Source organism: Ambystoma mexicanum, chromosome 6p, assembly GCF_040938575.1.
Source record: "Ambystoma mexicanum isolate Mex_15411 chromosome 6p, UKY_AmexF1_1, whole genome shotgun sequence".
Taxonomy (NCBI): domain Eukaryota; kingdom Metazoa; phylum Chordata; class Amphibia; order Caudata; family Ambystomatidae; genus Ambystoma; species Ambystoma mexicanum.
This window is the reverse complement of record NC_090935.1, coordinates 22311665-22328795: the sequence shown is the minus strand read 5'-3', so window position 1 is coordinate 22328795 and position 17131 is coordinate 22311665. Positions and strand designations below refer to the sequence as shown.

The following is a 17131-nucleotide window of genomic DNA, read 5'->3' as shown; positions in this document are numbered from 1 at the left end:
AAAAAACTATACAAGACACGGCTACTCAAAAAGGAGTCGGGATAAGCCACAGTACACCTTAGGCAAACAATGATGTCTTCAATTTCCTTTTAAAAACATCAGTCGACTCAATGCCCTTTCTCTTTCAACAAAGCTACCCATAAGGCTGGCCACCGACTAGACTTGATTTTTACAGATGAGGTTTGTTTCATTGCCTCTTCTTGTTAATTCTGTCTGACCACTTGGCCATTAGCAACTTGGCTGTGGGAGCCAGGCAATCAGGTGATGAGGAACGTGGGCCGTTACCTCCCAGTGATGCCCGTGGTACGGGTACATAATGCTACATTAAATTAGAATTTTTTTATTCCTGTGCTCAATCCAACTCCTTGATCTTGATGCGGAGAGTCCTGGCCACCACTGGAAACTGACGTCTCCCCTCCTTGTATTGAGTATGTGAACTCTTGGTGCCAACATCCTCTGTCCCCTGTGAAGACATGCTGAAGTATGACACAGACAACTGACTTCAAGTTTAAACAAAAGTTATGTATTTAACAGAAATGTCAGGATGGTTGAAGGCCAAACTTGCCCTATGCTAAGGTGGGTGTTCTCTACTTGAACGAAACTAAGGAAAGTCTGTGTCAAAGAGTTCAACTTAAGTCGGTTTGTGTCCAAAACCTATCCTTGCCCTCACAACTATAATAAACCAATGTGTGGGGATGTCAAACTCAAAAGAAACCGTGTTCAACTCGTTCTGAGCTTCTTACAGCTCACAGCTTCCGCTTCCTCTCAGCTCCCCTTCCCCAAGCATAAACAAGTTCCATGAAAGAAAAGTCTCAAAGGTTACCATCTCCAGTTCAAGGCAATATAGTTCATGACCAATCCTTGGGGTTCCCTTCCCCAAGTTTTAAGTTGCACAATCCCAAACAAAATGTGTCTCAGTACTATGTTCCCAAGACAACTAGTGCAGTTTCTCAAGTCTCGAGATTCCCCTCCCCAAGACTTCACCCGCTTTAGACTTTTTAAAGTGTGGCAGTGGTTTTGTTGAGCTTGTTTCGTGGTGTCCTTAGGCTTCACCATTCAGACTCCTCTGGTCTAGGAGCAGTTGTCAGACAATGCAGTCCACCCATCACAGGTTGTGCAACTAGGGTACCTTGACTCCTCAGCCCCATGCACAGGTTCCTTAGCACTGGCTCCAGTGCACCAAGTTACTTTCACTTGATTCTTCTGCACTGACCTCCTGGCTTTAAGATGCAATCTCATACTCGTTTGGCTTCTCCTCGTGGCCCTGCCACCATGTATCGCACACCCTTCGCCAAGCTGTTCCCTTGTCATACTGCATTCCCTCATTGAAGTTCATTGTTCATGTTTTCTTAGCCTTTAATGTAGTCAACTGTGAAGTTAAATATAACTTGTTGTGAAGCATAGGCTTACTATGATTTGGGTTTCAGTTCAGAGTTTAAAGGGTTCCTATGTTGCTTAATTAAATTCAAGTTTTATTGCATACTTGTGTTGTCTCAAAGTTAAAGCGTTTTGAAGTTCGCTATTCAATTTGCTCAGTTATTTCAATGGGAAGTTACCCTATGGTGCGGTGTCCGTGTTGGGGAAAAGGTTAAGCCCTGTTTATATGTGCATGCAGATATGCATGCACCACGCCCACACACCCTATTGGGCACATTTCAAAGGTGGGTTCCCTGAATGAGTTGACCATGCATTGTGGGGCCAACTCAGGGGCACTTATGGGAAGACTTAACCATATTAAGGTATGGCAATTCTTTTCCTTTGTAGGTTCCCCAAAGACCCGGAGTTGCGGCAGAGGTGGGTGCTCGCACTTCAGCGCAACAATGGGAAAGGCGACCATTGGCAGCCCACGGCATACAGCTCCCTGTGCTCGCTGCACTTCACAGAAGAATGCATGGATCGCACTGGTCAGACCGTGCGTGTCTGGAAGGGGGCAGTGCCAACAGTGTTTGAGCATGTAAAGGTGAGTGTTGCAAGCATGCTCTGCAGGCGGTTATTTGGTCAGCCTCTCACATCCAACCATGTATGCAGGCTCCACAGCTCTTTACCCGCTCACTGTTGGTCTCAGTATTCCCTATCTGGACCTATGGCGACAGGTCCAAATACTGGTGCACCAATGGCCCCATATAGGGATCGTACTCCAGAGGAGGGCCATGTTCCTTGGCGATTGTCATTTGAAAGGTGACATAACATACCCCACTGATGATCTTTGGGCTAAACAGTAAGAGACCCAGGGTGGGGCTTTGTTTGATTTTGTCAGTTGCGCCCCTTGGCCTAATATGTGTTGGCCGTACTCCTAAGTGGCGGCTGGTCCATTGCACCAGATGTGATACCGCCCTGCCACTGTTAGGTTTAGGGCACTGATTAAAATATTATGCCCTATGTGCTATGCTGGGCCAAGCGATGTTTGAAATTGTATGCAATTCTATTGCCATTATAGGATGCCTTTATTGCTCTGCTATGTTTATGACTTTTTTGAATGCATGACACATTACCCTACAACTAACAGCTCTCAAACGTACCGTAACCATAACCCATGTGCCTCTATGCTAGCACCTCTCAAACGTACCGTAACCATAACCCATGTGCCTCTATGCTAGCACCCTCCTTTTGGCAAACGGGTTCCACCACCATAGTGCCCTGGATTGTTTAAATGTTGGCAGGTGACACATTTTAGCATGGATCACAGTGGGCCCCTTAGGTGACCGATGGAACCCCATCTCTGGTGGGTGTATACCCGGCCACTGTTTCTCAGGCACTTGGGTTTCAACCACCCCTTTAGCTTACTGCTGCTTGTCTTGGGCATCTCTTCTTTGCTCTTCTCTTCCTCTCTCTGATTTCTCTCTTCTCCTGAATGATTTGCCACACTCTCGTCTTTCTCCTTCACCACAGGATGTCCTTCTCCTACCTTCTCCTAATTGTTCTTCTTCTCTCTTGCCTGGAATTCCTTCCCTCCTGCTACCCCCCTGCTACCCTCCTGCTACCCCCCTGCTACCTAATACTCATTTTTGTGGGTCATATCTGCTTCCTTTCCCACATTCCTGCATCTTTCATTAATGTGCTTTTCCATCTCCTCCTTACTCTCCCCATCTTAACCTCTGCTTCGTCCTTCCTAGATGTTCCTTCCACCTCCTCCTCTCACCCTCTTTTTGTCAGCTCCTCTGTTACTGCTCCTCTCACCCTACTTATCCCCCTTATTCCTCCACCAGTGCTGACACCTTTTCACTGCTCCTCTTAGTTGCTACCACCTCTTCACTGCGCGACTTAATCTTGGACACATCATCTCTGCCCCGGGCCTCCTTGATGCACTGCCTCTTACACTGCTACCTGCCGACTTCCACACCTCTTCTCACCATCTTCCCCCTTTTATGCTTCCGTAAGTTCACGTGATTGGTCATGCACTCCCCAGGGCTGTAGGGGTGCTTATGCCACACATTCTAGGGGTGGGGCCACTATCTTGATATAAAGAGGCCATGGTCTGTCCCTTACGCCACCTAGGGGACCTGGGGCAGTCTGTGAGGGTCTTCTGGGACTTCTGCCCTTTGAGACCCAGGCTCCCAATCGTCTTACTTCCTGGCAAGTGACGTTCTGTTCCACCCCTCCCATGTCCCTCAAGCAGAGTGCCACTCATGAAATCATGGCCTTCATCTACCTCAGTCTCTTTAATGCCAGTGGACCAGGAGGCCCAAAGGTTCCTGGAGGAATTGGATAACCAAAGGCCGGGGTTGGAGGAGTAAAGTTGGGGACCCTCCATGTATCACCTCCCTGTTCTTGCATTATGGAACAAGTGGTGTCTCCCGGCTTGCCACTGTGCTGTCACCAAGCCTCCAGCATCGGACTTCCTCACATAAATCACCCCTCCACTTTTCTTACACGGTCAAAAGGGCATGCAAATGTCGGAAGGCATGCTATCTTATAGCCAACAACATAAGTCTTTTATAAGGTTATTGGTTTCTGGCCGCTGCCACCACGAGCGCTTTACAATTGAATTAAATTAATGGTAACAAAAAGGCATGATAAGAAATGGCAATCGACTCGAAGCTGCTCGTTAGTGTTGAGAAAAAGATAAAAGATAAGACGTATATAGAGGAGTGAAAAGAAGCAAGTGTGAGTGCAGGACGTATAGCCAATGGCTGGGTATTCCACAGTTGCGTAGCAAGAGGATGACGGGCAGTAGACTGACCACAGAGAGGAGTGGGGAAAAGCTAGGAGAAAAAGGAATTAGGAACAAAGCGCGCAATTGGGAGAAGAGACGGATAGAAGGGTGGAGAGCTAAGGAGGTGTAAGTCCATGACGGCACTTAACAATACACGGAAAGCCAAACTGGAGGTGAGCAGGAAAGGAGAGCCAATGAAAAGAAGAGATGCGGGAAGGAAGCAGACAGAGGAGGCCAATAGCAGATCTGAAAATCAACTGTAGAGGGAAGACCCAGAAGAAGGGTATAGCAGTAGTCTCAGCGAGAGGAAACAAGTACAAGTATATGAACTTTAGTAGCAAAGTATGGCAGAATGCCATATGTGAGGGCAGCGTGAATAGTGCCATCAGTGAGGGCAGCATAGCTAGTGCCATCTGTGAGGGCAGCATAGCTAATGTCATCAGTGAGGGCAGGATAGATAGTGCCATCAGTGAGGGCAGGATAGCTAGTGCCATCTGTGAGGGCGGGGTAGCTCGTGCCATATGTGAGGGCAGGATAGCTAGTGCCATCTGTGAGGGCAGCGTAGCTAGTGCCATCTGCAAGGGCAGAGTAGCTAGTGCCATATGTGAGGGCAGGATAGGTAGAGCCATCTGTGAGGGCAACATAGCTAGTGCCATCTGTGAGGGCAGAGTAGCTAGTGCCATCTGTGAGGGCAGCCTAGCTAGTGCCATCTGTAAGGGCAGCCTAGCTAGTGCCATCTGTGAGGACAGCATAGCTAGGGCCATCTGTGAGGGCAGGATAGCCAGTGCCAACAGCAAGGGCAGAGTAGCTAGTGCCATATGTGAGGACCGGATAGGTAGTGCCATCTGTGAGGGCGGCGTTGCTAGTGCCATCTGAGGGCAGGATAGCTAATTCCATCTGTGAGGGCAGCATAGCTAGTGCCATCTGTGAGAGCAGAGTAGCTAGTGCCATCTGTAAGGGCAGCCTAGCTAGTGCCATCTGTGAGGACAGCATAGCTTGTGCCATCTGTGAGGGCGGGATAGCTATTGCCATCTGTGAGGACAGCGTAGCTAGTGCCATCTGTGAGGGTAGCATAGCTAGTGCCATCTGTGAGGGAAGAGTTGTTAGTGCCATCTGTGAGGGCAGGATAGCCAGTGCCATCTGTGAGGGCACGATAGCTAGTGCCATATGAGAGGACAGCATAGCTAGTGCCATCTGTGAGGGCACGATAGCTAGTGCCATATGAGAGGACAGCATAGCTAGTGCCATCTGTGAGGGCAGGATAGCTAGTGCCATCTGTGAGGCCAGCGTAGCTAGTGCCATCTGTGAGGGCAGGATTGCTAGTGCCATCTGTGAGGGCAGAATAGCTAGTGCCATCTGAGAGGACAGCATAGCTAGTGCCATCTGTGAGGGCAGCAAAGCTGCAGTTGTTTTGATTTCTGTGCATAAAGAGACACTGGTTATTCTATTTGTATTTGTATCTGTATTTATTTAGTTTATATAGCGCTTTCATCCAAAGCGCTTTACATTAAACAACCAAATACATAAACAGTATAACAGTAGAAGCAATTTGCAATCATGAATTGAACCAATAAAAACAGTAAGTAGAGCAATTAATCTGTAGGTGGAGGGGGAAGGGGTGAGGAAGGAAGGAGGAGGCAGAAAACTGGAGGAGAACAGGGTGAAAATGAGGCAGGATAAGGGGAAGGGGGGAGAGGATCATAGGGAAGAGTCAAGGGAAGGGAAGAGCATGAGAGGTGGGGAAGGATTCATGGTGGGGAATGGAGAAGGAGAGATTTCATGGAAGAGCGGAAGGAGGAAAAGGTAGGAATGTAGCGGATTGAGAGAGGTAAGGCGTTCCAGTGCAGGGGGGCTAGGAGCTGAAAGGAGCAGAAACGGGAGGAAGCACATGGGCAAGGGGGGATGGTGAGAAGGAAGTGGTCGGCTGAACGGAGGGAGCGGGAGGGAAGAAATTGAGTCATGCGGGGCAAGGCGACAGAGGGTATGGACGGCTGAGTGGTAGATGGATTTGAGAGGGGCAAGATGAGAAGCAGGTAGTCCAAAGAATAGGGAGGAGCAATAGAAGAGGCAAGAGAAGATAAGGGAGGAGATTAAGAGTTTTGTTGCATGGAAGGTAAGGGAGGAGCGGACTTTGCAAATATTGAAGAGGTGGTAGCAACAGGCGTGAGAGGTAAGAGAAATATGGTGGGAAAAGGAGAGGGAAGAGTCAAAGTGAATGCCTAGATTGCGGGCGAGGGCAGAAATAGGAAGATTAGTGCGGGGAAAGTGAATGAAAGGTGGAGGAGAGGGAGGGGGAAGAGTGTTGGAGGGAAAGAATAAGACTTCAGTCTTATCAGTATTGAGAGAAAGAAATTGGGATGACATCCAGTTTTTAATGGCAGTAAGAAAGGAAGAGAGTTTAAGATGGAGGTCAGAGGAGAAGGAGGAGAAAGAAAGGAAGATTTGGGTGTCATCAGCATAGAAATGGTGAGAAATACTGAATGAAGATATAACACGGGCAAGGAGAGAGGTGTAGAGAGAGAATAGGAAATGGCCAAGAACCTAACCATGGGGTACACCATATTCCACGGGGAGGGTAGGCGAGGAACGGCCGCCCCAGGAGACAGGGAATGAGCGGGAGGAGATGTTAGAGGAGAGCGAGTTGAGAACAGAGCCTTTGAAACCAAAGGAAGAAAGATTGTTGAGATGTAGGGGGTGATCAACAGTGCCGAAAGCAGCAGAAAGGTCAAGTAGAATAAGGACAGAGGATTGCTTAGAGTATCGAGCGGAGAGGAGGGAGTTAAGGATATAATTGAGGGCAGTTTCAGGAGAGTGTTTAGGCCGGAAACCAGATTGAGAGGGGGGTAGGAGAGAAAGATTATTGAACAAGGCTGAGAGCTGAGAATAGGCGAGGCGTTCAAGTAGTTTAGAGAGGAATGGGAGAAGAGAGATTGGACGGAGGTAAGAAGGGTATCAGCAGAGGGTTTCTTTAGACTAGGAATGATGGTGGCATGCTTAAATGCAGTGGGAAAGGTGGCTGAGGAAAATCAGGTATTGAAGGAGGTTAGGTATAAGAAGAGGGTAGATTTTGGGGATAAGATGGGAGGGGAGAGGATCAGTAGAGCCAGACATAGGATGGGCTTTGGACAGGAGGAGGGACAAGTCAGAAGGGGAGACAGGCGAGAAGTCAGACATGCCGGTTGAAGGGGAATAGGGAGGGGGAAGGAGGGGAAGTAGGAAGAGCTGTTAATTCTACATATGAAAGTGAGATCTTCTGATCAGACCACGCCCCATCCTAATAAGTATAGTGCGAACGTGTAACTCTGCTGGAACTGTCTCCTGACATCCCCAGTAGCTGCCTTCAGGTGAGAGCATTACTTGGCTTCAATCGGTATTACCAATCGTTCATTAAGGGGCATGTGTGAAGGCATCATGTAGACACAGACAACTAAAGTAAAATTAAAGTTTTGGGATACAAACGTTTTTTTTTTAACTGTGTTTAATAACTTTTGACAAAATTAAACATAGCAGAAGAACTCAATTTAGGGCCCAAAGAGGCACAACCCCCCCCCACCTACTTCCATAGTTTGTCAACACCACTACTTAACAACACTGAATACCATTGGAATGAAGCAGTTCACATGTTACACCACGCCGGCCCATTCCTTTTAAGTTCATGAGGTCCATCCTTCACATCCCAAATGTTACCGGCCCAAACAACCACTTGTATATGCCTTCAATGGGGCCCCGCAACGGGAGAGCGTGCCCCGTGAGGTCTGTATTTCCGACCCGTCCACTTGACCCTCCACCATGATCTGGTAGCGCCAGAAGGCCGCCCAATAGTCCCTAGGTATGCAGTTTGACGGAAGGGTTAGATTGTATTGGGTTTCTCTGCGCTCACAACTCGCCATGAGGTTAAGCCAGTGGTGGAACTGAGGAGATGCAGGTGCCCCCCAAGCGCGCGCTAGAAGTGTCCTGGCCACCACAGAGGCCATACCAACTAAACGTTTCTCATTCCGGGAACCAGTTGTAATTAGGGCCAGTAACCGCACCTCGGGGGAAGGATCGACTGGATCATCTAGCATTTTTGCCACCGCCTCAATGATGCTGGACCAGAAAGCCTGGATCCGCGGGCATAGCCAGACCACATGGTAAAAGTCCGCCGGGAGTTGGCGACATCGTTTACAGTCTGGAGATGTAGAGGGAAAAAGTTTGTGCAAGGTAAGAGGGGAATAATACACTTGGTGTAGGAATTTAAAGTGAATTGGGTGATGTCTATTATTGGAGGAGATAGATTTGGTCTGGGCACAGATCAGCCCCCAGTGGTCATCCGACAAGGTTTTCCCCAAGGCGTTTTCCCATCTAACCCTATACTGGTCCGAGGGAGGATGGCTAAGCGCACGCGCCGCGCCATGCCATGCATTGTCAAAATTAACCTCCTAGTGGACGATGGTGCCGTGGTATACGTCAAAAGGGCGGATATAGGGGGAGGCATTTGGGAAGTCCAGCCAGCTGGCCTTCAACATCACACGCAACCGGTAATAGAGAAGCTACGTAATTGGGGTCCATGCCCCTCTAGAAGCAAGGACATACCAGGTTATGAAGGCACCATCTGGGGCGAGGCCGCCCAGGGCGAGGACCTGTAAGCCGGTGAAGTGTTTGAAAAATCTTTCGTGGGTGAGCGGTTTGCCTCGGACATGATATATAGCCATGGCCGGGGAGTACCATTGTGCTATTCCGGCCCGTTTCACCAGGTTCTCCCAGGCCCTAAGGGAAATATCTATGGGTTGTACTTCAGCCCTCGGGCACCTCACCCGCGTAGCCCACAAGAGTCCCCTAAGATCATCTGGGTGGGTGATAACTCTCTCAAGTCGCACATGGGGCAGATCAGGCGAGGGGGACCACCACCACCATACAGCGTATTGAGCCTGGGCTACCAGGTAATACAAAAGAAAGATCAGGTACGTCCAACCCACCTTGGGAGTACGGGCATGTCAAAGTGTCTAGAGAGACCCAGGGGTGCTTCCCAGCCCAAATTAGTTTGAGCATCAAATCCTTTATTTGTTTCCAGAAGAGAGCGGGGGGGCCATATCGGGACATTATTAAAGATATATAATAACTTCGGAAGAACCACCATCTTCATAAGCGATATTCGGGCAGCCTGAGAGATAGGGAGAGGGACCCAGGTGTCTACTCTATGCTCCAAGTATTGCAGCGCTACGCTGTAATTCTCCTCATATAGCTTACTCGGGGACGTGGACACACGAATACCCAAGTACCGAATACCCTGCGGGCGCCAGGTGAAGACATCCCCCACATCTTGCTGTGAGACATCTGCGGTGAGGGGAAGCACCTCGGATTTGGACCAGTTTATGCGGAGACCAGATAATGCACCAAATTTAGTAATCTCCTCCACCACAGGTTCTAGGTTAGTTTTGGGGTTCTTGATGTAGATTAACATGTCATCCACGTATAGAGAAACTATGGACGTGTGTGAGTGAAGTGTAACCCCCCTGTGGGCGTGATATTCCCTGAGGGCACATGCCACCGGTTCAATGGCTAGGGCGAACAGGGTGGGGGAGAAGGGACAGCCCTGTCTGGTAACAGTCTGTCAGCAAGGAGCTTCGCCAGGATCCTATTATCGGTGTTCACCAACGACAATGGCCTGTAAGACGAACAATGTCGCGGCTCCTTGTCCGGTTTAAGTAACACCGTCACCAGGCTGTTCTGGTGGATTCGGGGAGCACACCGGCCGAGCTGGCTGCCTCAAACATACTGCGTAAATGAGGAACAAGGAGAGAGGGAAAGGCTTTATATAATTCTGCGGTGATACCGTCGGTCTCTGGGGTTTAGCCATTAGGTAGATATTGAATGACGTTGAGAAATGCGTCATCCATGGGGGAATCGTGCAATATGGAGCCTACTGCTGGGTCCAGCCATTCCAGGGCAATTTTATCTAGATATTGAGTAATATCGTCATGCCCGGCCGTGCTCTGGGACGTATATAATGTCTCATAATAGTGGCGGAATGTGTTATTTATCCCCCCAGAATCTCTGATGAGGTCCCCCTCCTGTGTCTCCAACTCGATTATAGGATCTAGATGGCGTTCCGGCCTTATGTCCCATGCCAAAGTTCTACTTATCTACATATCTGGCAGCAGCTATCGGATCCCCCAAGAATCTCTCCTCGTCAGCCATCAGCGAGCAGATTTCTTGTCTCGTCCAACCTGGCCAGGAGTTCCAGAGACTTATTCTGGGCAAAAAGGTCCTCCATACCCTTCAAGACTTTTTCTTTGGACGTAATCAATCTACGAATACACTGCAAAACCCCCCTTCTTGTGAGATACACCATCCTCAAACATACACTTTAAATGTTTCCCATACCACTCTGGGGTCTGGGACAGAACCAGCATTTATCTGAAAAAACTCTGAGATGGCTTGGCGGATTTCTTCCCGAAATGCAACGTCTTCAAGTGCACGGGCCCTGAATCTCCACCTGAGATGCTTGGGGTGGGGGGATGAACCCAGGAACTGCACGAGGACTGGGGAGTGATCAGATAAGGTACGAGGGAGAATCCTTAAAGAGCTCCCGCGTACGCTCGAAAAAAAGGTGAACTCGCAGCCATCCGGGTGGTGAAGTCGCCATATATCAACCAGGGAGTAATCTGCAGCAACAGCTAACCACTTTTGTGCCGCTCAGGAGAGGGACAGCTGCACAGTAGAGGATTTATCATGTGACAGTGATATGGCCAAATTAAAGTCACCGGCCCACACTATCTCGTATCCGGAGAAAGATCGTAGTTGGTCAGAACAGGACTGGAAGAACTCTGGAGAATCATAGTTGGGACCATATACATTTATCAATACCACGGACCACCCCGCAATTTCCCCCGCCACCAGGACAAAACGGCCCTGATCATCGGTTACTACTTTGTGGAGTTTAAGTTCCAACTGGCGATGAATATATATTGCAACCCCTCTGGAGTGAGTAGTATATGATGACCCATACCTGCCATCAATAGCAGGAAGCTTGTGCCCCTTCCTCAGGTGGGTTTCCTGAATGCACAGAACATTCACGTGATGGTCCCTGACATAGTTCGAGATAAGGCGAGTTTTCTTCCCGTTGGTGAACCCCCTAATGTTCCATGTGGCAAGGGTAATGACCATGTTAGATTGGGGAGCAGCTCTCTGGAGACGAGTCGCGACACCACAGGGCCGAAGGTGGAGTCTGACGAATATGTTCACAGCAAGCTGATTAGTATATAAGAATTTAAGAATTTAAAAGTGGTTGTGAACAAGTGTAACTCCTGCGACCCGGACCAGGAAATCCTCCCGCCACTGTTCCCGGGGCAGTGTGGTGAACCTTAAGTTGCAGTGAGTGCCCCAAAAGCATGAAGAAGTAGGTACCTAAGAAACACTTCCCGCAAACCCCCAACCCCCTTAAGGCTCCATGCGCTAACTGCACATAACTTAAAACTTCCCACCCACCCATGCCAGAAACCCCAAACTACTGGCTGCTATTCCCCACCGCCACCCGCATAACTTTGTAGTGCAACCCCAAAAGAGAGAAACTTGCCACTGGGCATGGGGGGGTGCTGGCGGCCACTACGCTCCTACTGTCAAGAGGCCGGTTACCATGCCTATTGGACCACGTTTATGTTCCTTAGATATAGTATGACACTAAAGGTAGCCATACAGGGGGCGAACCCGTCTCGCAGAGGGGAGGGTCGCCCGATTGGAATGGTGACCTGAAATTAGGCTGACTCTGATCAAGAAGATTCCCGGGGCGAGACCCCCGGGTCTGGAAGCTCCATAGCAAAACACTCCACCGCCTCCGGGGATGTAAAGATAAACAGCTTGCCATCATGAACGATTCCAAGTTTCACCGAGTATAGCATCGCATACCGACTCCTTTTTTCCTGAGGACATTTTTGGCGGCTCTAAATGGTTTTTTCTGATCCTGTACCTGCTGGCTGAAGTCCGGGATCACGCGGATTGTCACGGATCCCCACATCAAGGACCCTTTCTCCCTTGCCGCTCGTAGCAGTATGTCACGATCACGGTAGTTGAAGATTCGAGCAATGATGGCCCTCTCGGCGGCACCCGGAGGAGGTCTAATCGCCAGCGAGCGGTGGGCCCGCTCCACCATGAATAGGGGCGTGACCGGTGGGATTCCAAGTACTTCCTGGAGTAGCTTGTCGACAAACTGCTCCATGTTGTCAATAGGGGTACTCTCTGCCAGCCCTGTAATCCGTAAATTGTTTCGCCTGGAATTCCCTTCAAGATCCTCATTCTTGGCGACCACTCTTTGCACTGATTGTTTGAGGGTGGCAACCTCGCGTTGGAGCACGCTTATATTATCTTCGCCCAGACCAAGCCTGTATTCAGCCTCAGACATCTGCCGCATAACTTCTCTATTTGGACAGCTGAAACATCCACCTTGCAGGTCATTGCATTGATTTTCGCGCCAAGATTGTCCATACTGCCTTTCAAAGCTAGCAGGGTCTGATTAAGTGTCGCTATATCCAGCTGTGATGGGCCTGGAGACTCCTCTTGAGGAGGGGAGTCACGATCTAATCTTGCGAACTGCTCCATTTTAGCCTGTTTCTTTTGGTTTCCCATCTCGGCAATGGGATACAAACTTTTATTAACGAAAGTAAGGCCTAACTTATCCCTACCTAAATCAAACTATTGATAGTCTGTGTCAGGATGTCCAAAGCCAGGGTCAGATTGGCCCCTCGGCCTATCGGCCCGTGGCCGGGCCAAACTCGTCCCTGGGGAGTGGTGACCAGTTTCTGGCCATGCCTGGGCTGGTTTGGAAGAAAAAAAAATAGAAAAAAAAATGTTTTTATATATATATATATATTTTTTTTTTTTCAAAAAGCCTTTCATCCTTCTTAGGTCGATAAATGAGTCCCACCACAGGTTGGGTGATATTGTATGCATATTTCTTCTGTAAAAAAAGAGCTTAAGCGTAAGTGCTATACAATACCATCATTTGGCCTTGGACGTCTGCTTGGATTCACAGTAATTTAGAGTACTTGGGGACAATGCTATTTGATGCCACTTCTTGTTTTGTCAAGGGGTGAAAGGTTGTGTTTCATCGCTTCCCAAGATGTCACTGTGGGGTCAAAGAACATTACTTCTGGTGATGTCATCAGAGGTCAAGGGTCGTGAGGCGAGGGGTGGGACACTTTTTTTTGGGTGACCAGGCCTATTTCTTGTCCCAGTCCGACCCTGTCCAAAGCAAATGTATGTCAGTCTCAAAAGCTATACTTGCCCTCACATCGAACTGTATACAATGTGTAGGGATGTCCGCACAAGGTTCAAGTGGTTCACGTTATCAAATGGGGGTTCCCTTCCCCATGCTTTCAAGTCTCTCAAGGTTCTCAAATAACACAACTCCCGGGGATGCTGCTCAGCTCTTCTGGTTGAGTCACCGTACATAGAGTTAGAGTTCAATTACTTACTTTCAGTTCACAGTTATCTTCTTTGATCCAAGCACAAAGTGGCTTCTCGTTAGATGGATGCACTTGATCCAGGCGCATTTGTTGGGCCACTCGCTCCACTCATTACAGGTAACGCAACCGATACACCTTACTTGGTTTGGCTTTATATGCTTTATATCACAGTTTCAGCTTTTCAATGAGTCTTGACTTAATGTTCATTAGTCCCCGGCGGACGTGCGTCCACGGGATACACTTAACGTGATTGGCTCGTTTCCGAGCCATAACACGGTGTAATCCCGTGGACGCACGTACGTGCCTGGGTTAGTTCCCGGCAAGGGGGGTGGTAGCCCCTTAGCCAATGAGGAGGCTTGAAACGGGGCAATCCCCGCTCCGAGCCTCCCCATGGCTGGAGGCTGCCTTCGTCCCCTGCTGGGAACTCAGGTTTTTTTTTTTTTTCCTCCACCCCCCTCCCCTGTAAACTATCCCTTCCCCTCCCTCCCAACCCCACTTTCCTTCTTTTTTCTTCTTTTCTCGGGAGCGAACACGCTGGGAACACTTCTGTTCCCAGCATGTCTGCTCCCGATGGCCGCCATGGAAAGGGAAAACGGACTACGTTTTCCCTTTCCCGACGGCAATTTTTTAATTTTTTTTTGTTTCGGAACAGAAAAAAATGCCATTAGTACCCCATTGGAAAGGGCAATGGGGAATACTGTGTCTCACCCAAGGGTGCCTCATCCCCTCTCCCCAAGTGTCCTCCACCCAGGTAATCCACCCTCACACATCCACACCCAGGGTCAGGATCTGAAAGCAACAGCCTTTCCTTGGCCACCTCGGAGGACAATACATTGGGGAAAGAAGTGAGGAGGCCCTCATATTCCTCACACATGGGACCATACTCTTTCCCTTGAATGATTTGACATTTAAGAAGATGCCAGAGAAATGCACTTGAAGTCCTGCCTATCAACATCTTTCTAGAATATAACAGATGGTTTGTGCAGGGCACCAGATTATGGGCAGGATTTCGTTATCTGACTTTATTATCAGACGACTTCTGCACATTTGGAATTGGAGCACGTTTAGCGCAGCTAAGCTCAGAAGGGGTTCAACAAACTGTTGCTTACATTGATATAAATATGACATTTATAACGCGCCTGTACAAAAGTGTTTCTAGGCGCGACAAGACAAGGAGGGGGAGACAATGGGAGGACAAAACAACAATTTTACTAGGTCTTGTATCATTCAGATAACGCAAGTGCAGGGGAGGGCAAGGGAGAAGTGCAGGCAACTCAATAAGTGCAGCCAGAAGGTGGCTTATAAGTGCAGAGAGAATGGACTGTAGGGTGGCAGGTACAGACCCTTAAGTGCTGGGGAACCCGGAGGCACTGCGAGGGCAACCAGACATGCAGAAGCCTGGGGCCGAGTTCAGAGGGTAGCCCGGTAACCAGTGCGCGGAGCAGTCAGGGTCATCAGCAGGGGAGAGGAAGAGAGAAAGCCTAAGCGAAAAGGAAGGTCTTGAGTTGCTTCCGGAACCGGAGGTGGTTCTGCTCAAGTTTGAGAGAGGCTGGGAGGCTGTTGCAGAGGTAGGCCCCAGCCGAGGAGATGGATCTGCCCCCCACTTTTAGCTTGGAGAAGCGTCTGACCCTCAGAGATTTGGAAGTGGATGAGCGTAGAGCTCGACAAGGAAGATGTTTAGGAATAGAAAGTTGGAGGTAGTGCAGTCCCAGGCCTCAGCAAGCCTTGTGGACGATGCAGAGGGTCTTGAACTTGACCCTTGCAGCCACAGGGAGCCGGTGAAGAGATTTCAGAGCTGGAAAGATACTAGCCCTGGGATCTATGTGATCACTGAGACCACATATAATTGCGATGGCCGAAAATGCTGACTTCTAAAAAAAATTAAACCCTCTTTGCACCACATAGATATGCGGGGGGAGACCCCCTGCAGCCCCCCATATTACTATAATACCCCATACCCTCCCCCCCACATATATATGTGGTGTAAGGGGGGTATAAAAAAAAAAGGCGGCATTTTCGGCCGTCACAATTCTCCTGTCGACATTTTTTTACGATTCCCTATCCCTGGGCTTAAGGCCAAGGAGAAGACTCGCAGTCCTGTTCTGGAGAAGTTGTAAAGGTTGCAGGGTAGAGACAGGCAGATTTAGAAAGAGGTGTTGCAATAGGCCAGCCTAGAGAGGACTAGAGCTCTGAAGACAGTGAGCTTCTGGGGGAAAGTGAGAAAAGGAAGAATACCTTTGCGGAGGTGCAGCTGATAGTTTGTCTTCCTCGAGACATCCGAGATGGAGGCGAGAAGGAGAGGGTGGAGTCGAAGATGACACTAAGGTTCTTAGCCTCACAGGAAGGAGCAGGAACCGGGCCCAGAGTGGGCCCCCAGAGAGATAGCGCAAAGGAGGGAGCAGGTATCCCGATGAGGAGGATTTCAGACTTACTGCCATTAAAGCAGAGATCATTGGTGGCACACCATTCCTGAATTGCGGCCAGACAGTCTGGTATGAGAGAAAGAGCAGAGGTGGCTTAGGGGAGCCTGAAAGAGCAGGGTGTCATCCGCATAACACTAAAAATTGGAGCAGAAAGTAGCTATGCAGTGGGCAAGAGGTGCCAGGTAGTGGTTGAAAAGCCAGGGAGAAAGGTTAGACCTCTGCAGAACACCTCAAGTGTTCCCCCAGGTGACTGACCAAGAGAGTGCTACTTTTGCGGTCCCTGTGCAGGCGACTAACCGAGAGAGCGTTACTGTTATGGTCCTTGTGCAGGCTGATACCTTACATTCTGAGTTCTCATTTCACTACATAAACACACCAGCGCTGTCTCAGGTAGTTGACAGCCGTACAAGTAGAGAATCCCAAGTTACTGAGTTGGTCCAGACCTGTACAAGGATTGAACGTGGGCATCCAGTATAAACCTGAATCTGAGCACTCCAATGAACATGGCCTCAGAAGGTACTTTCACCTGGAGGATACGCCAAACCCTTAGAAGGGTGGTGCACAACCATTTTATGATAGGGCGTGTAAGGGAGGTATAGCTTATTATGTTTTGATTTGTATGCATAAAATGACACTGCTAATTTTGTTTATTAAAATGTGATCTGCTGATTAGACCAACTTTCAAAATGCCCAATGCTTAAAAAGTATAGTGCAAACATAAAACTGTTGGAACTGTCTCCTGCCACTCCAAGCAGCTGCCTTATAGCAGCAATATATTTTTTTTATTTTTTATTTATCTGTTTTGGTTTAGAAAAACCTTTACAAAATTCGTTTTCATTACAAAGATTCCAGACAAAAACAGAATAACATCACCAGAAACCCCATTATTCACATGTGCAATACATAGTAATACTTATACCACAATCGTACCATTAATTGTCATACCATGGCTTCTGGAAATGACCTAATGAACACCCAAATTCATTCTCAAAACTCTTACATAGTAAAAAAAAAAAAGATATTGAAAAAATAAAGTCTAACAGTTTAGAAATTCTCTATATATTTTAAAACAGAGCACAGATGTTTCTCAGAAATGTTGCAACCCTGATGTTCAG

General features: G+C 48.6%; 1 protein-coding gene across 6 annotated transcripts in view; it reads left to right on the top strand.

Moving 5' to 3' along the window:
• LOC138511158 (THAP domain-containing protein 8-like) overlaps positions 1-17131 on the top strand; it is a 194376-nt gene that overhangs the window by 91924 nt on the left and 85321 nt on the right. For all 6 annotated transcript variants that reach the window (XR_011280580.1, XR_011280579.1, XR_011280581.1 and 3 more), the window contains exon 2: positions 1765-1960. Coding sequence is in view for 1 of the 6 variants with exons in the window: in XM_069626662.1 (XP_069482763.1) it covers positions 1765-1960 (196 nt within the window). In the remaining 5 variants the exon portion in view is untranslated. The remainder of the gene's footprint in view (positions 1-1764; positions 1961-17131) is intronic.